At 52.7% G+C, this 19,731-nt stretch overlaps 1 protein-coding gene across 4 annotated transcripts in view; it reads right to left on the bottom strand.

The window, feature by feature from the left end:
* ZBTB7C (zinc finger and BTB domain containing 7C) overlaps positions 1-19,731 on the bottom strand; it is a 92,854-nt gene that overhangs the window by 40,670 nt on the left and 32,453 nt on the right. The window contains exon 1 of one of the 4 annotated variants that reach the window (XM_035310429.1): positions 803-1,530. The exons of 2 other annotated variants lie outside the window; for them this stretch is intronic. Coding sequence is in view for 1 of the 2 variants with exons in the window: in XM_035310424.1 (XP_035166315.1) it covers positions 4-134 (131 nt within the window). In the remaining variant the exon portion in view is untranslated. Of the gene's footprint in view, positions 1-3; positions 325-802; positions 1,531-19,731 lie in introns of those variants that run through there. One more of the 4 variants, XM_035310424.1, reaches the window with a different exon arrangement.

Raw genomic sequence — 19,731 nt, 5'->3', positions numbered from 1 at the left:
CACCTCTCTGCTCCGCGTGCCGACCCGCGCCTTCCCCGCGCCGCGCGCTGCCTATCATAAAACTTGCTGCTTTGTTGTAGCCGGAGCTGGCGAGGCTGCTGCCCGGGTGTCTGCAGCCGAGTGGAGATTGTCATTGATTTGTGTGAGGAAAGTTAAGCCTTTCTAGGAGCGGTTATGAGAATTCACTCCCACCACTCCCTCTAAACCAAAAGTATTTGGCACCGAGCCCTCCTCGTCCACCTGTACTATTAAGGTCTAAACAGCTCACGGGACGTGGACCAATTTTACCAGGATCTTTTCATGTTTCCTTTTTAAACAAGCACACCAAGTTCTTTGCAAAGATTTTTTTTTTTTTTTTTCCTGAAATCCCATTTTTCTTCAAGCGGACTTATCGCATCCCTTCTGCTTCCCACGTGGTGCGGCCGCGCTTCGGGCCACCCCCAGCCAGCCTCGGGTGTAGGAAGCCGTGGGCGAGCTCCCACCGCCCTGCCCCACGTCCCCCGCAAGCCGTGCTCCCTTCTGCCTGAACCTAGGTCAAATCCTTTTGTCTTTTGGAAAAGAGACGTATGGAATTTAACTAAAAACCTGTTTTTGTTTTTGTTTTTTTTTGCTAATCTGACCCAAGCAAGGTCGCAGGGGAAGACAAGGCAGGCTCAGAGGCGGGTTTGCTTACACAAGCTCCCAGCTGCAGCGCTGTGCCGGGGATCAGAGCCCAGGCTGGGCGCTGGGTGCAAGCACCGAGTGATCTTGAGAAGCACAAAATCCCTTTCCCAAGTGCTGCGTGAGGGGCTTCTCAGCTTACCCGTGGAGACAAGGAAAAAGCTCCGGTGGCGCAGACGGCCCCTCAGCACCCGGCTCGGGAAGCCACCTCCTGCCCGCCTGAGGTGTCCCCGAGGCCGCAGAGAACCCGTCCTGCCCCTGCACGGGGCCCGTCCCCTTCCACGAAGCCCTCTTGGCCGAGGCATCGCCACGCCGCCGCTGCCCGGCTCACCGGAGCGTGCCGCCTCGCCCCGGCAGGGCTCTGCGGAGCAGGAATCGTTCCCTGCTGGCGGGGATGCAGCCTGACCTTGCCCGGCACGGCTTCCCAGAACGCACGCAACCCTACGGGCTTGGTCGTGGTGTTGAGAGAGAAATAACAGGATTTGGTGCAGGTCCCTCCTCTTCTTCGGGGCTGTGCGTCGGGTGGGGAGCAGATGAAAGGGTAGGGATGCATCCGGGGTTGTCCCTGTCGGCGTGCCCCTGCCACACAGGCAGCACTGGGATGCACAGCGAGATGGGGTGTTCTTTTTTTGGGAGAGACCGAAGAAATTGGCTTGTTCCAGAGGTTCTGCCCCAAATTCAACAGCCCCGCCTCCGAGCACAAAGTTAAACACCGCGTGTAACAAAATACCAGTTCCTTTCTGGCAAAGGTATCATGACAACGAGGAAATACAGATTTTTGTTAAGGCAATAAATCTGATGGGAGCAGCTGGACACCGAGTTACACATCACATACCTTTCTGCTGGCCTTACTTTAAAGAGGCACACGCGAAAACCCAAATCACAACCAAAGGCAGATCAAAATTGTTTATACAAAGGGAATCTTTCTGGAGCACGAGGCAAAATCAAGTGTAAGATAGCCCGGGGCAGGCCGGCACTCCCAGACACGGCTGGGGAGAGCTGCCTGCTCACAGCACACTTACTTTTGAAACTTATTACACCCTCTCTTGGTCTGCAGCAGGAAAAAAAAAAAAAAAAAGCTGCTTCCATCCCCACACCCAAACCACTATCTGCAGCTCCTCTGGCTGCTGGGTTTCTAAGGAGTGTCTGGGTAAATCAGTACACGAAGCCGGTGCGAACAATGTGTCTGGCCCCAGATAAGGGCAAAGCAAAACTTGGGCAACATCCAGTGGCTGCCAAGGCGGCACGGAGAGGAACGCAAACTGCCACCCACTGCTTTTCCTGCCGCTCCGGCTGTCCCGCGCTCGGCGGTCCCCTGGGGTCTGCAGCCAAGGAGATGTGGGACCGAGGGTGTTTGCTGCGAGAAACTGAAGGGCAGGGGCGCCTGAGAGAAGGAAACAACCCTGGGCCAGAGCAGGGATGCTCCAAATTAGACCCAAGCAGCTCTTCCCACAAAAGCTGTTTTTTTTTTTTTCCGTCAAAACGGCTTGCTCCCGTCAATCCGCAAAAGCCAGTCTGTTGGAGAAACAATTACTTCCATCCCATGCTACTGAAGTGCATTGTTTGTCGTGAAATTTCCCAGGGTGGTTTTTAATCGGCGTGTATGGAAATGTCCCCAGCCCATTTATTAAAAATGTCCCCAAATTCCTGCAAGCCAAAACCAACATTTTCATACAGCAAAACACTTGGAGGGCAGACAGTGACAAATGAAACATCTCAGCAATGACTCTGAGTACAAAAACACTGTGGACTATTTTGTGGAAAATGGGTCCCCACTGAACCCTGGAAATGATTTGCCATTTTCCATGTGAAATTGGTTCCTGGTTTTTGATCACCACTGATGGAGGGATGAGCGGGTCTCCTAGTCTGTAAGGGAAGAGAGAATATGCTGCTTCTAACAGGGTGTGAAATAAGAATAGCAGAGGGAAGGAGAGAAGGAAGGGCTCTCGCAGACCCCACCTCAGCTGGGCAGATTGCAAGCGTAACAGAAAGCACTCAGCAAAAGAAATCCTAGAAGAGGCTGCAAATCCCATGTTTGGCCCTGGATTCCCCGGGGAAAGCTCTAATTGTGCGTATATTGGACAAAAAAATGTCCTGGAGAAAGAGTGCTTAAAGGGTGGCTGCCCAATTAGAAAAAGAAGAGGTCATCAAATGTAAAGTGTTTCATGGGCAAAATTAAGTTTGACACAGTTTTGTGCTCTCCAGCTTTTTTTAAAAGAATATATTTGCACAAACGGTCTGTGAAATTTTGCAGCTTCCTTTTGAAACTGAGGTTTTCAGGCCAGTTTTAAACTTTTGCTAGCCGGAGCCCAATAATCAGTTTCAGGGAATCCAACTTTCTGAGAGCCAGGAGATATTTTCCAGTGTATTTCTTGTAATACACTGCAACAGTCGTATTTTTTTAAAGGAAAATATTTTTTTCTTTAAAAATCCTTATTTTGTCGTCAAAAATGTAACTAAAAAAAACCAACACTACTGGTGAATTTTGGTAGGAAATAAAACCCAGCAACACAAAATCCCCCCAAATCCCACAGAAACTGCTTGCAAACCGGAAACTTTGACAAGCCCAGCGAGGTTTTCTCCAAGGCGTCTGTCCCACACATGCACAGGTTTCCGTTTGCTGTGGTGCATATCCCCACTAGCTTCACTACTGCTACCCAGGTAATAAAGTTAAGCTGTGCCTAAGTGCTTCCAAATGTTGGCCTTATTTTATAGGTGATAAAGGAAGTGGAGGGAAGAGCCCACAGCCTCGCATCTCAACACCGAGCTGCCACCAGCTCAGCTGGGGCAGGAGGAAGGGCGATGGATGGGGAAGCGACCCGTCTGCTTTAGGGAAGTGCACTCATCGCTGCCGGTTTTTCATCTTTAAAACACAAGCGCGGACACTGAGGAGCAGATGAACCATAAAAAGGGTTTCCTTGCTAACAGCCCCATGTGCTGAGGACAAGGAGCTGCTTTCAGCGAGGGGCTGGCTCTCACCTTGGTGCACGCCGCGGATCGGACAGCCCCGCTTAAACGGAGCCTGAACCAAACCAGCCGATGGCTGCACCCAGAACAGTCCCAGCCAAGTAACTCAAAGCTCGGTGGCAGATCAGAGAAAACTGGTGCTGGCCAAGTGTGTTGCTGAAACCACCTCGCTGGAGTCCCACGATTTTGCAGTGTCTCATTTGGAATCATCATGGCCATAATGAGACCACTCCTATGGGACCTCACGGGCTTCGTGGTGGAGCTCAGTGAGGCTCCGGTGTCAGAGAGGGTCACAGGTCCATCTGGGCTGCCCAAGGGTGTCCTGGAGAAATGAATATGGTTTTGGTTTCTATGGAGGGAATGGGGCTGGATGCAGCCAGGACGACACTGCATGCACATGCGCGCACACACGCTGTACATGAGGCCACACGATGGGATCTCCCTCCATCGGATGGCTTCAGTGGAGCTCTCAGAGCTGCCACAGGGCCCAGCACCATCCCCGAGGCATTGGATGTCAGGACAGTGGGGGTGAGGGTGATCCCTGGCACAGCGGGGCAGAAAGGCCAGCTCCCAGAGCAAGGGGCCTGGACACGGGAGGCCTGGTGGGCCCCCGTCCTTCAGCCCTGCTCCGCAGGGCCAAGGGCACTCCATGCACCAGCTGGTTCTCCTTCTCCCGAAATAAAGGCATCACCAGCACGACCAAGACGCTGGTTGCTCTCGGTGCTGACGTTCAGGGCCGGGTCACTCTCACCAGGACACCACAGGGTGTGTGAGCCCTGGGTGAGGAGGGAACGGTACCAGCTCCTGCTCCCCGTGGAAAACACCGCAGATAAAGCGCACGCACACCTACCTCCCTGAGCACATGCCTATCTCAGTGCCTGGTGCACTGCTGGATTACTTGGTTAGATGATACATGCCTGAAGGCAGGAGCCAGGTCACTTTATTTGTTTTTAATGCTGCAGTCCTCCCTTCCTCTTTGTCAGGAAGGATTTTCAGGTCCACTTCAGCTCGTGTTTGTGCAGGGCTGGGCAAGGGTTGCTAAAAATAAATGGCCACAGGATGAATCCTAAGCACAAGTGGACGTTATTTCAGTATTGTTCAGAATACTCTCACTTTGCACACATTAATAGTAAAAGACAGAATGTGGAGCCACCTTACAGAGCCTGACGCAGCAGCACAGTTTTACTGGGGGTACCCGTCCCTCCACTGACACCCCCCAGACCAGGCACCCCCTGATGAACCTGGGTGAGATGAAGCCCTCCAAAGACGTCCAAGGGGTTTCTTGGACAAAAGACAGAGATGTCCTTTACAAATATCACCATCCCCAATGCCAAAGAAACCTTCCCAGCATCTCAGAGCAAACGTGAGATTGGTGATAAAAAACTAAGAGACACAAATATAATCTGCCAGGGGACAAAACAGAGGAGGAGGCAGATATCTAAATCCTAGTGATGGCTCCAGATTTCAGCCGACTTCCACTGCAATCACTTCAAACTGCCTTGCACAATTCACCACCCCGGTGAAATTGCTACATGCCGCTTTGTAAATGTGTTCCCTGCGTCGCAATTTCTCTAGCAGTTATTTTTGCTTTGCTCTCACACGAAATCAGGCATGATGCCTTGCTGGGTCTGTCCACATCATCCCACCTGTGGGACCGAGCAAATTGCCAGCCTCAGGGCTCTCATCACAGCTCGGCTCTCGTGGGCTGCTCACCCTCTGCTTTCATTTCCACAGTCCCAAAAGTTATCCTTACCCTGGAATGAGCAACTTAGCAGAAGCTCCCTGATGTAGGTGGAAACAATCTCATCTGCTTTCAAAAGCTGCAGATCAGGCCATAGGTCCTCGCAGAATATTGCATTAATAGTGAGAGGCAAATGAGCCATTTTGCTTCTCCTGGCTGAAAAAAAAATGCAGCTGACCTGATTTACCTTCCCGATAATGTATTTAAAAAGTGCTCCCGGGCTGAGGACTTCGCCAGCCGAGATTTCATATGAAATGAAACTGTTTATGTCATGACCGCAACCTTCTGAAAAATGCCCTTTTATATGGGAAAGCTCACAAGACCCTTCGGTATAATGATCTCAGCGATATCAATAACCACATTTCGGCAGATTCATTATCTGCTCGCTGGCTGGCCCGGCCGCACAGCCAAGTGCTGAAGCAGGATGGAGTGAGAAAGGCAAACACTGAATTCATCCGCTCTTTCCGCAGAAAATTGACATCACAGGTCATTCTTTTCCTTAGAAAAAGCCAGGCTTTTATTTCCTCTCCTCTCACACGTGCTGGGGAAGGAGGACCTGCGCTGCACACGGCGCTGAGCAGAGCTGATCAATCCGCCGTCGGTGCTGCCTCCTCCTTCACAGCTCCCCAAATGCCCCGCTCCTCGCTTCTCCAAACTTTGCAGAATATTTCCCTCCTTTGCCCATTCCTCTTAATACTCAGCCGCTGTTATTCAGGATTTCAACACGCCTCCTAATGCTGCGCAAAGACTTCAGACTGCAATTCATAGGAAATCTAGGCTCCAGAACAATTTCATTTTATACCAATATTTTCAAGCCCAAGGGACTTTTATGCCCTCCAGCTTTGTACAAAACAAACTGCTTCTTCCAGCAGCTTCTGCACTGAGGCCCTTGCTCCCAGCACAGAGAAGCAGAGGCAGTCTTGGTTGTAAGGGGCTTGCCCTGATCCTTTGAACTGTTTCAAGCAATTTATTAGTCTAAAAAGTTTTCATCTTTTTTTTTTTTTCTTTTTTTTTTCTTTTTTTTTTTCCCTGAACGTGCCTAGCTTCAGCATCCGACCATTTGACCCCTTTTTTCCCTTTTACTGCCAGAATAAAGCTCGGTGCTGAGATATCTCTACCCAAAGCGAGGACTTGAATGCTAGAAGTCAGCCCCCGACCTTAGACAAAACAAATGAAGACGTTTCAGAGTCTCTCTGTTTGCACAACTCCTCCAACGGCACTCCACTGTAACACCTCCCAGTGTTTGGGAACTGCTGTGAGTCCCAGCACCCCTCCCTGTGGGGATGGAAATATGGGGATAGTGTGCAGATGCACCCTGCAAGCCACTGCTCTGGAGGTGCACTATTTAGGTACAGATGTATATTATTAATATATATGCACGTATGTTATTTATATGTATGTATATAATAAACACAAAGGGTTACTTTCAGCTTTCTCTTGGGTTGCTTGCGATGCTCAGCATCGATGCCTGGGGCATTTGCAGCTGAAAAGCAGAACACAACTGCACAGTGCCTGCTTTGGCATCCTTTTGTTCATTTTTCGCCATATTTAACCTTTTTGAGGGAGGCAGAGGCTGCAGGAAAACAAGCCAGAATTGGCACATACAGAGCCAAAAAGCTGAATCACCTCTGGGAGCAGCCCATTGCTGCCACCCACGCCACACCTCAGTACCCCCAGACTTCACTGCCAGGCTCCATTTTTCTACATTTAAACAAGAAAAAAATAAGCAAAATTCTGCAGACCCGAGGCCAAGAAACCCAACACAACCCCTGACCCTAGCCCCTAGCTCTGGCCACCACTTGTCACTGCATTGCCTTTTCAAAAGGACGAGACTGGACTCACAGGAGAAAGGGTATCTGTACGACGACCTCTCCAGTTACCAGCCTCGTGTGGTGTTGCAGCTAAGGGGAGCGCTACGAGCAGCGCTGGAGGAAATTCTCAGCCAAACCCATTAACAAACCCAAAGCTGTGTGCCTGTGCTGTGCCTGGGCTGTCACCTCCCGGGCATCCTCGGCTGCTGCCCCCGAGCGTGTGCAGAGCGCGCAGCGATAGTAATTGCAGGTGAGAGTCCCTCGCTGCCTCCCACCTTGCTGAATCAGCAGCAATTAAGGGGATAAGAGCATCGCTGAGGAAAACCGTGATTTCCTTGCCTGGCTCTCACCATCAGGACGGTGAGGGAGGCCCTCAGCTAGAGCCATTCTGCCTTGGTGCCCTGATGAGACTGAGCTGACAGAAGAAGCGGCGCTGGAATAAATTGATATTTAAAAGGGCAGAAGTCCCATGGGAGTTCAATACCGCAGCAGCCGAGCTGCTAACAAGGACAGGCAATCTCCAGTTGTCCAGGGGTGAGAGGATGAGGATGAGGAGGCAGACAGGGATGAAGGCACTTGCGTGCTCGTTCCAGGGCTCTGCTACCTGCAGGAGGAGCCTCTGCAATAACGCTGCCCCAGCACAAACGGGCTGGCCCTCCCTGCCCGGAGGCCCCCCAGTTTATTATTTCAGAAGCCCTGAGCCAGGGGGGAGCCAGGGGAAAGGGAGGAGAAGAAGAGGAGGAGGTTAAGATGGGGGAAGGAAACAGGTTAGGGAGAGAGCAAGCAGGCACAAACGGAGATGCTGGGTTGCACATCCACAAAACACTAACCTAAAACTGGTATGTTGGCACAGAGAGGAGTGGTGAAAGAGATGTTACGACGTAGAATGTAAAGACAAGAAAAACTGGGGGCAAATCTCATCCTTTCCCGAAGGCCAGGGGGAACTGATGGTTCGGAGCTCTGCGAGGGAGCCAGACTGCACAGCAAGACAAACAAATGGGCAACGGCACAGCAAATGGCAAACTCCTTAATAAATGCAAAGCGATGTATGACGGGGTGGGGTGAATTTCTGCTCCTCGGGCACCTTACAGGGTCCTAAACTGACTGTGTCACACCGAGGAGGGACCTGACAGCAGCGGAGACAGCACAAGGGAGACCTCTGCTCCACGCACAGCTGCAGCCCCAAAGCTAACAAGATGTTTGGATGCATGGGGAAAGGGACGGCAAATAATCCTGGCAATATTATAATGCCTTTGTATAAATCAGTAGTGCAGGCTCAGATGGGGAGAAAAGTAATGATGCAGAAAAGGCAGAAGTGTTCAATCAATATTTCTGCTCCGCATTTGGAAAGAAGCAGGATGATATGCTTGTATCACATGAGGAGGATGAAGTACTTTCCAGTCCATTAGTAACCAAGGAGGTTGTTAAACAGCATCTACTAGCGATAAACAATTTTAAATCAGCAGGCCTGGATAGCTTGCTCCCAAGAGCCCTCCAACAGCTGGTTGAGAAGTTCTGTGCCCTGCTGATGTTAATTTTTAATAAATCTTGGAAATCAGGGGAAGATCTAGGAAGAATGCAGAATGCCATGCGGATCTGCAAGATGGGCGAGTGGGATGGCCTGAGGAGCGGGTTGGCTTGAATGGCATCAGTCATGGGTAAAATAATGGGGACGCTCCTGAGAGGCAACCAGAGAGGAATTAAAGGACAGGAACACAGCTAATGCCAGCCAGAGAGGACCTGCGGAAAACACATCATGTCAAACAAAGCTGATTTTGTTCTCCGAGCAGATTACAAGTTCAGTTAATAAAGATAATTGCCTAGAGATAATATACATAGGCTTTTGTAAGGCATTTGATTTACTGCGGCATGGCATCCTGATTAAAAACTGAGCACTGTATTACAACAATAAAGCACATGTGCAAGGGCTTCGGATCTGATCTCTGCAAATAGCTGTCATGGGGGAGTCAGGCTGTTTCCAGGGGGATTTCAGAAGGCTCAATACCAGCCCCAATATTCAGCGTTTTCTTATCTGGAAGCAAATATAATGCCGCTGCTGATAAATCAGCTACGTGCTACACAAACAGCAGAGGCCAAGCAGCCATCTGAGCGGAGCAGGCAAGCAGCTGGCTGGGGTCACCACTGCTGCACTCGGCGAGCCTTGGGTGCACAAATGTGAGCAAGGAGGAGCTTTTACTTCTTTGGGCTTGCTGCAAGGGCGCCCAGGTGAAAGCCCTGGAGGCGTGTGAAGGTGGAAGGAGAAGATGTGACCTTTTTCTCTGGTCCCGCAGTCCCAGTGTATGTGTGCTGCCATTCAGAATGGGCACCGCAGGCTGGAGGTGTCCAGTGATGTGCCAAGGGACTGACCATGGAGGCTTAAAAATTGTGTTCAAAGAGAAATGGAAAGGACAGAGCTGTTTGCCTGGAAGGGGACATAAATCACAGGTGTCTGTGAGCAAGGCACAAGCAAGTGTGCATGTTCCCACCCAGCCATTTCAGGGGTTCCAACCCATTCCAAGTGGGGCTGAATTCTGATGCTGACATTTGTGACCCTCGGGAAATCAACTAAAGCTCAGTCCAGCATTTTGGTACATGGGTACTTCATTTGGCCTCATATCCCTGAGCCCCAGCTGCCCTGGGGAAAACACAGCACTTTTGCTATGTGGGCAAACGCCTCAGTGACACCTAGGAGGCAAGCACACGGATGCCAGTGAGCATCCCCGTGGGCAGCACTCAGACTGAAATCCAGTGCTTGTCCACAGCTCCAAAGCCAAAAACCTTGCAACCAAAAGGTCTCTAGAAACCTGTGAGCCAGAGGAAATGGAAATGCTTAAATAATCCTACATGAAGCAGCTTCTCTGCATCCCAGTTACACCATCCCCAGCATCCTATTAGTATCACCACTTCTTTGCTCCCTGAGCAGGTATTCCTTTTTCTCGGGCACCGCCCTGCTCCCCCTGAAGCCAGCAGTGTGCTACCATGCCTTCAACCTTATTTTTCTTTACTCTCCCACCTTAAAAAAATAAATAAATCACAGAAGCTGCTCAGCCCTGTTAGGCAGCCAACAGCAGAGGCAGCCAAGCAGCGGGTGGGTGATGTGGCACCGAAGAGGAAGGCTGGGGAAGGCAGCCAGCACTCCAGCCCACATCCCTTTCCTTGAGGGCACCATGGGGCAAAAGAGAGCCCTCGGAGACTCAGAGCTGGGTCGTAGGAGCCAGTCCTCCTGCCCTACCTTCCTTTGGGTCTGGAAGGGCACTTTGGTATCTGCCCCTCGTCCTGCTGTTTCTGCAGCAGCCTTGGAAAGAACTGGGCTGCTCAGCCACGTGGCAGACGAGGGGACAGGTTGCTATATCAAAACATCTCCATTCCCCAGTCCCTGGGAAAAAGTGTAACAGAAATGCAAGATTTTTTCCCCCTCCTGTCCTTTTTCCTCCTAAAATCCATTCAAGGAAGAATTTAGACTCCAACGTATTTTTTCCATCTGCCTGGCTCTGCAGATGGCTGTTTACCACTGCGTGTGTCCTACACCTTCAGAGCTCACCCAGGGCTCTCCACAACTTCCCGGTGCTCTGGAGATGACCCCTGGATAACGGCACCACAGTCCCTGGCCTCGCATTTACATCGACTTCGCCACAAAGCGGAGATGGAGAACTCGCTGCTTACGTTTCTCAAGGGCTCCTTCGACTCTTCTTGCTTCAGGGACAGAAAGGGGTCAACAACTCCAGCCCCAGATGTTTAACCCAAGCAGTCCCCATCCATCAACACCCGAGCTGAGGGTTAGAATACATTGTTATTGCTGAAGGTGAATTCAAGAGACACGGCATTAAATCAAAGTCTTACCTAATGCTAGACATTACAAAATATTTCAGACTTGGACACAAAAGGCCACTTTGGCTTAAAATCCCTGAATCCCATCACACACAGTTTTGGTGAGCCGTGCTGATGGCGAAGCCTTCTTCAGGGAAGCTCCCTAAGCAGCTATCTTATCTGGCTGCCCAGCCAAAGATTTGGTGGTGATCACCCAGAAAAAAGACAAGCACGCCCTCAAAGAGCCACGCTTTTTGTTGCCTCTTCTGTTTTGCCTGGTTCTATCAGGAAGGATGCACCCAAACCTGCAGCACCCAAATCCCTGTGGCTGCCCTTGAACGCTTAGCTCCCATCGCTCTGCACTAAGACAGAAAATTCATTATTCCCAGCTTTTACCGAGAAGCTGTTCTCCCTGGCACTTTCACTGAGGCATCTTTTACTGCACTCCGTGTGCTGGAGATGGGTTTTGGCAAGCCCAAAGGGTTGCCCAAGAGTGTCCCTTTTTTTTTTTCTGGCAAAGACAGGATGAGGCATGCAGCACAGCCGCCCCCCTGAAAAAGATATTGCCTCGACCCTGTCTTGTCCTCGCCCTCCGCCCCAGTGCCCAGCATGTTTTCCTTAGCCTCTCCTACACATTTCCATGGAGAGAAAGCCTCAGCCTCCGCTCCCAGCCAGGCTACAGCGAGCAGCTCTCCTCGGCTGCAATTAACGCTTGACGAGGCAGAACATCCCCCCAGCTCCAGACGGCGCAGCCAGAGCAAATTATTTAGAAGAGGAGGGGGAAAAAAATAACCACAGCGGACAAAGGCTTCTTGTCTTAAAGTCCTTACTCAGGCGAAACCAGCCGGGGCTGGAGCATCGGGTGCGCCGGTTCGTGCCGCGGTCAGGTGCTGCTGCGTAAGCACTCGGCTTGTCGGCGTGGATTTGGAAATGCTCACGGGAGCTTTGGCAGAGCACCGACGTGCCCAGCTCCGAACTGGAGGTTTCCCATTGAAATGCAGGGACGGGGGTTGCTGTGCATCCCCGCTGCCCTTGGGTGGTGATGCCACAGAGCCCGGGAGCTGCGGCTGCGCGGAGCGGTGGTGTCCCCAAAGGGCTCCCTAAAGGTTTCACGCTGATTCCTCCAGCAGGACATGATTTTTCAACAGGTTGAATAGCACCGAAGCTGTAATTGCGTATTTTTCCCTCATATTAAACAAAAAAAAAAAAAAAAGAAAGACAGAAAAAGGGAAGGAGGAGGAGGAGAAAGGACTCATTTATCATGTGCAGCCGAAGTCTAGCCTGGACTCAGTGAAACGAAAATGAGTCAGTGACACTTCACATAATGGCATTCCAGTTTGTTCTCTTAAATAATTTGTATTTTAATGAGTCTGTTTTACTCCAGCACTGGTTTGTAGCCCCCACATTTTCTCAAGCCCTTCTGTGCTTTAATTTGATTTTTAAAAAATCCCAGTGTTGCATTTTTATCAACAAAAAGGTAAAGAAAAGCAGGCTCGCTTCTCTGCCGGCTCGGATGGGAGCAGGTAATGAATCTGCACGCAGGAGATGGTGCTTATCTCCCTGGCCTTGCTGTTCCAAGCCTACTTATTTAAAAACTCCCCCATCATGAGATAACGGGAGCAGACAAAGTCAGCAAAGAAACAAAAAGGCAATCAGGAGCTTTACAGGAGCAGGGGAGTGCCATGATCTCCATCTGATTTCCTCCTGCTGCCACAGGTCTTTAGGTCAAGATGCTGCAAATGGAAAGAGAAAAAGGAAGTTTGTGGGCGCGGAGAAAACCCGCCAGGAAGCTCAGACGAGGAGCGGGAGCCAAAACCTGCAGCAGCATCTTCCCTCCGGGGCAATGCTCCGTGCCCCGGAGCGGGCACAGCATGGTGGTGGCCAGCCTGGTGGCTCAGCACCACGCCACGGCTGCTGGAGCTGCTTGTCCCAGCTGCAGGAAGGAGCCAAAAAGGCTCCAAGGATCTGGAGGAGGGATGGGGAGAGGTGTGGGCATTTTTCAGGCGGAGACAAAGCCGCCTGGTTCAGCTGCAGGTCGTGGAAGGCAGCGCGCTGGTTGCCCCCGCAAGTCCGCTCCCCCGCATTAGCCTAACGAGGCTCATTAACGGGGAGGACTTCACTCTGTGACCTCTGCAGCTGTGAATGCCGGCGGGGGAGGACTCCCGGACCCCTGAAAGAGCAGCCTGGGCAGAGCCCCAGGAGGGCGGTGGGTGCTGGGGGCTGCAGCTGAAAGCAGGCCTGGGTGCGTGACGTTAACGAGTGGGAGACGCTCGACCCAAAGGGTCCGTCTCTGCCTGGCTGTCTAACCCCTGTGGGCACCCCCTGCCTCTCCAGGAGTGCAGAGAGGCACAAAAAGACCAAGAGGCCGGTCAGGAAAGCAGCACCTGCTCCAGCGTCTCCATCTTAAGCCCACCTCTCATGTCAGCGGGAGGCATCCCAGCAACAGGGAGTTTCTGAGTTGTCACTGAGGCTCAAAAAAATGCAGACCTCGTTAACAGCAGCCTGAGCAGGCTCAGATGCAGAGCTCTCCCCCAGACTGGGGAAACAAATGTCACAGCTTTAAACACCAACTTCTTTCTACGCACTTAACAAATCAGCCTCCCACCCTCCCTCCCTGGAGCAGCAGCTCGGTTAGCGTTACTCCCCGCTCCCAAAGCCCTGCAGTTACACTTGACCTTCAACACAGCCCTGCTTTCATTTCCTACCTCCCTCTGCTTGCCCCCCCCCCATGGAGCCCTTCCAGACATTCTCCCTGCCTCGAGCCCATCCTTGCTTTCTGCCTCGCCTGGGTTTTAATCACCTTCTGCTTTGATTCGTCCTCTTCCCCATTTTACAGCCTTCCTCCGTGCCGTGCCATCTCACCAGCCTTTGTGGGAGCACCAAGTGGTCCAGCCAGATTACTCTCGCACTGTAGGAAATATCTGCTCTTTTCTTGGTTTCTTCCCTGCCCTGGGAAGAGCTTCAAAGCCACTCTCCCCGCTGGCAGAGCTCCCTGGAGCGAAGCGGCGTGGACAAGGCCAGCAGCGATGTGAAGAGCCCAAGCAACCTGGCATCACAGCGTTAGGCCAGATCCAGGGTCCACCGAGTGCCTTAAACACCGCGGGCTGACGCAACAAACCCCTGCCGGGCCTCTAGGAAGGTGCCCTCAACCCCCACCCAGCTCCGGATTGTTATAAACCCTGAACGGGGAGGTTTAATCCCCTTCCAAATCTCAGGTCTGCCTGCTAATGCATAGCTCTTGCTTTCTTTGCCATTCCCATGCGGTATCTGAGCCCTGTTTGAGTTCCTGGCTCCGGAGGCACCCTGCGGCAGCGAGTTTCGCAGAAGCAACCAGTTGTGGGAGCGTTTTCTCATGGGCATGGCCGCCTCCTTCGGCAGGCTGCGTTACGAGACGGGGAGATGAGAAGCATCCGACGTGCTTTCTCTGGCCGCTCATTAGGTTAGAGATGTTACTGTCCCCTTTTTGCTGCCTCGACTTGGCTAAACGCCTCCTCCCTCCCAGCTTTTTCCAGCCTCTCTCTTGGTGATTTTTTCCTCTGGCTGGTAATTGTTCTCATTGCCCTTCGCTCACAGATGGTCCTTGGAGAGCTCGCTGTTGACGTGGTGCCAGCTCTCCTCATTCCCAGCTGCTAAACTGCATTAGGAGAGGAGCTAAAACACATCACAGGCTGCTCCGCCATGCAGGTGGGCAGGGGGGGATGGGACGGGGCTGCCACGAGCCCGTTTGCCCTTGGCTGCGTGGCCATGGCTGGAGGAGGGCTTGGTGGCCAGCCTGGGCCACCTCGCGGTCCCCTCCTGGCAGCCAGGTCACCTTCCAGCCCCGCTGCTCCACGAGGCCACCACAAGGGCAGGATGGGCGCGAGTGGGTGAAAACGGGGGGAAAAACAGCACAGCAGACCAGACAGGAGACGACGGCAGCTCTTATTTTTCCCCGGACCGAGTTGTTCTTGGAGGCACGAACACTAGGTCCATTCATGGAGCTGCTGAGTGCCGGCTTCTTGGCGGAAACAATGAATGAGCAAGGATGAGCATCGTCAAGATAAATGACCTTTTTCCTGCCTCCCCAGGCCGTCCTGATTCTTTCCTAAGCGGGCAGCCAGCTGCTCGCTGGGCTCTGTGGCCATCCGGAGCCTCCTGGCTGCTCCTTGGAGAGGAGCTTCTGGCTCCTCCACTCCCTTCCCATCAAAGCCATGGTGAGCTGAGGGCTCAGGGGACCCCAGCGCATGGAGACACAACACCTAGCAAGGTGGCAGGGCTGAAATGTCCCCGCATCAGCTCGCCCGTCCCCACCCTTTGTGGTCACCACGGGCAAGAAGCCCCCGTGCAGCCGGTGCCTTCCGGCGGCGCGCAATTTGCCTCCGAGAGACACGAAGACAGCGGTTCGACTTTCGGGTTCTGCTATCGCCAAATCTATCAGAGGGATACGCTGCCTTACACTAACATAATGGATTAAAGCAGAAGATAAAATGCCATTCCATTATCTATTTATTAAAAGCACCACTTGAACTGCTTTTATTCGGCATACATCTCATACTAAAGAGGCACTCCTTGACTGTGTAAATCAGCGAGCAATTGTGTTTTAACAGCCTTTGGAATGGCATTTCCCCACAGTTGTAGATGGACTATCAGACAGAAACCCTCTTCCAAAACTCACTTATCATAACAGGCACTAGCACGGAGCTCTTTACTGCTCCGGCACCACTGAGACAAACACAAAATGGGCTTGTAAAGCTCACAAAGCATAGCTCATTGCCACCTTTCACCCTGCTGCACGAATATCTTTAATGACAGGTCAAAATAAATAATTTTGTTAGCAGAGAACTACTCAGCTCGCACCAGCGGATGGGGTAGGCAAAGAAGGCTGCAGCCCCCAGCCCACTGACCCTACTTCTTCTGCAGCGATCGCCTCTCCGAGAACCACAAAGGATGAAGCCACTCTAAATTGGCCTTCCAGCCACCTGGGTGAACCAACACTTTCAGCAAAGTGGAAGAAATGAGGCCAAATCTTCAGCAAAAGATTTCAGGTGTGAGCAACAATATCCGTGAGCAGCAAAACCAAAGGGAGGCTGTTGTCATAGCTCTGCTTCACCAGAATAGAATGGGATTTTTTGTTGTTGTTGTTTTTTCGTTTTTTTTTTTCATACAGTGTTTTGATGAAGAAGGCTGGAGCAACAGAACTCAGGAGCTGGCTGTGTTTTAAATGAACTGCTGACGGAAGACAAGCACAGCACCCTGCACTGTGCAAGTCAATAGAGTCGCTGGCATTGACACGAGCAAATGTCAGATCTGTTGAGAACAGGGGAGAGAGAGACATCCACGCATGTGGAAGGATGCCTCGTGCCCATGGTCTGGAAACCTTCTGAGCAGACAGACAGATAAACAGACAGACGGGTGGGTGGGTGGGTGGACGGATGGATGACGGATGGGTGGATGGTTGATGGATGGATGGATGGATCCCCACTGTTCTGCTGCCATCAGAGGGATCTCAGCACACACCGTGGCAAGAGGTGTAGAGGTGGATGTCCTTGTTCTTCCTTTCCCTGCAGCCTCCCACATGTGGCAGACGAACTGAATGCTGCCTTGCTGGATGAGGGCTGGAAAGCTCTGGGCCTGGCTGGGTGCCCACCTCGCCTGCAAGGACACCCATCCTCAGCTGGCCGGTCACAAAGCTCCGTGCACAGGAGGTAGCCCTTAAGTGGATTGATTCCTAACAGGGCTGACAAACCTAGACGAACATTTCAAAGCACAACCACTTCACGTTCAGCCTGCTTCAGCCCACGACCTCCTTGGCAGGACCTCCCTTCACAGCAGCAGCCCCAAAGGGGTGATGACAGGGTTTGGAAACCTTTTGAACCAGCTCCAAGCTCCCTTGGGTGGCACAGGGAGGATTTCTCCTAATGGCATGCAAGCTCCCTGGCTCTGACAGCCCTGCTATTGGCCTGCCCAGGAGGGAGACAGCATCCCATTCACCGCGCTCGGCAGCGTGAGAGGTCACTGGGGAAGGTGCACTTGTCACCAGGAATAAACTCTGACACGGAGGTTGTGTCACATCTTCTTTCTCAAGGATGGAGCCAGCTGCAGCCAGTGGACAAGCTCCCCTGCCTCTGCTGGGGCCTGGATCTGTCCCTCGGTGAGCAGTGAAACCTCTCCTAAATGACACAGGCTATCAGCTGGCACGGAGCGTGCCCCGGGAGATGCCCAGGGCATGTGTCCCTTCACAGAGATGTGCCAGCAAGTCCAGTCCGAGTGTCTCATTAGCAGAAGTCACCCCAAGATCATACAGCTTGGAAAGTGCCAAGCTGCCTAAATAAACCTCCTTCCCCTTGCTTCCGCTTGCAGAGGATCTTATCTCTAGCCATTCTGACACAAGAGCAACTGGCAGACCCGTGGGGTCTGGCCTTTAGAGCTGCAGCTCAGCAGAGGGTGGGTGACCCCCCCCAGCGTGTTTGAGATGTGAAAGTTTCCAAAAGAAAGTTCTGAGTTTTCCCTATTTTACTGCCTTTGTGTAACAGAGCGACACAGGAGATTTCCGTGCTCTCCACGATGGGTAGCAAGCCAGGAACAGGACAACAGCGCTGCTGACACGCACAGAAGACAAGTAAGCATCACCTGATATGGGAGGAAGAATCCAGAGCCATCTATCAGCAACCCCTGCTCACTTACCTGCCTTAGCGATGTCCTAGGAACCAGAGGAACCCCTGCACGAGACGTCCTGCAACACCCAGCTGCCGCGCAGGCCTGGGAGGACCCACCAGGTCGAGCCCAGCAGCCTCCAGCTTCGTGCAGCCTCACAGGCACATCAGAAGACCCCAGCTGAGCTCCTTCTCCCGGTGCCCACGTTTCAGGGCGACCCCTTGCCCAAAAGCAGCTTTCAGAGGTGGTGCGGGGGGTCCCCGAGCTGTTCAGGACAGATGTGGCTGTGTGTGCCCAGTCGAGCAGCGAGCCCAGCCGCGCCACTCGCTCGCAGCACCGTGCCAAGGGCTGCCAGCCGCAGTCCGGCTCCTCTCTGCCCCCTCCGAAATCTAGGTCAAGCCACAAGGTGACGGTTAGTGCTGCCAGAGCTGCCTCTGCCCACCGAGCTGCCTCCAGGGCGGTTCCAAAAATTAAAGTGAAGCAGTAAGAATCAGAAGAGAAGGAATGTGGAACGTAAAACCCAGGCACCAGACTAAGAAGTCCCCGGGAGCTGAAGTAGCGTTAAGGCAGGGCATGAACCTCCCTGCTGCCAAATCTAGGGGACAGGACCCTCGGATCTGGCTGCTGCTCCCAAACGGTGCCAAAGAGGGGCTGGGTGTGCCCCGCACGGCTCACCTGCAGGCAGCAGAGGAGCTCCTGGTGCTGTGGTGTTGGGAAATCACAGAGGAAAGGCTCGAAGCTGGTGTGTCATCCTCCGTGCACCTCTCCTCGAGCCTCGTCTCCCGACTGGGCTTTGTGCCTCAGAGCATCAGCGTTTAGAGCCAGCGACTGAGCATCCTCTGCTCATTAAGGATGCAGTGGAGGCATGCTAAATAATCAGACCCAGTGTTACGGGACCGCTGGGCTGGGCTCTGGAGAGGCCAAACACCATTTTCTTAAACGCTCTCCCTCCCCCAGCCCTGCAGCATTTGATGAGCTTCTAACTCCCCCACCCCAAATCCCTGCCACCCTCCCACCCCAGCACCAGGAGTTTAATGGGGTGGAGGCAGGGGAGAGGCTGGGTCTCATTCACTTGGACACTTTCACTTGAAGCCGAACTCCCTGAGGCTTTAATCCCCCCGAGACGTCGCTGCCCACCTGCACCGTCCCCCCTCCGCCAGCTCAGCCCAAGCGGCCCATTAACATCCCTTCTTCTTGTAAATATTGCCTGAGCGCTTCTGCCTGCCTCCTGGCCTCAATTAATTGTGGCCTGGGGGAGAAGCAGATAAGAGAGTAGTAAAATTTAACTACGTCTCCACAGATGGTAAAAATAAAGTGTGATGTGACAAGCGAGGGCAGGGGGGGCTGGTGCAGGCACGGCGGGGACGCCAGCCCTCCCTGCTCCGGCCACGGCTGTGGGTTGCAGGCAGTTTTGCTGATGGTGAGATAATTACCTCTCGAGCCCTGCCCAGATCTCGGCTTCTCTTTCCTTGACACCTTTCACAGTCAATTCCCCCGGTTCTTCAGGGAAACCGTTGCTTTGGAGAAGCAGGTTTTGTCGAGGAGCAAAAGCTGCAACCCACCGAGCTCCCTGTCCTGCACTGTCGCTGAGATGTCCCGGACACATCCCAGGTCAACCCAATCCTGCTGGTCGCAACAGGAGAAATTTCCCCCTGCCACCCTTAGCCCAGGCCCTACGTCTCCTGATACGAGACAAAATTTGGCCTTACCCAAACTCTGCAGCTCTCAAGACCCTTCCCAGGAAGGGTCTGAAGCTCTGAAGCCTTCCCAGCTGCAGGGACCCCTGCCTGAGTCATTTCTGGGCATAATGCTTTCCCTGAGAAACCAAGTGACTGCAAGAAGTGTTTCAGGCTCAGAACACCACAGGGCAGCAGAAATACCATCGGTACCTTCAGCACCGCGCCAGGCTCCCAGATCCTGCTGCACAGTTCTCAGCAATCTAGATTCCACTCAATCGACAACGGCATTTTTGCTGGAACTAAAGCAAAAGCCACACAGACAGGGTTTTTTTCCCCTAAGACAACTCTGAACTGCACAAGCAGGTAGTGCCTCGGCCCCTCGTGCGGATGCACGCCCCAGCACCCTGCCAGCACACTGCTCCAGCGCATCGCA

This window comes from Oxyura jamaicensis, chromosome Z, assembly GCF_011077185.1.
Source record: "Oxyura jamaicensis isolate SHBP4307 breed ruddy duck chromosome Z, BPBGC_Ojam_1.0, whole genome shotgun sequence".
Lineage (NCBI taxonomy): Eukaryota > Metazoa > Chordata > Aves > Anseriformes > Anatidae > Oxyura > Oxyura jamaicensis.
This window is presented reverse-complemented; position numbering and strand designations above follow the sequence as displayed.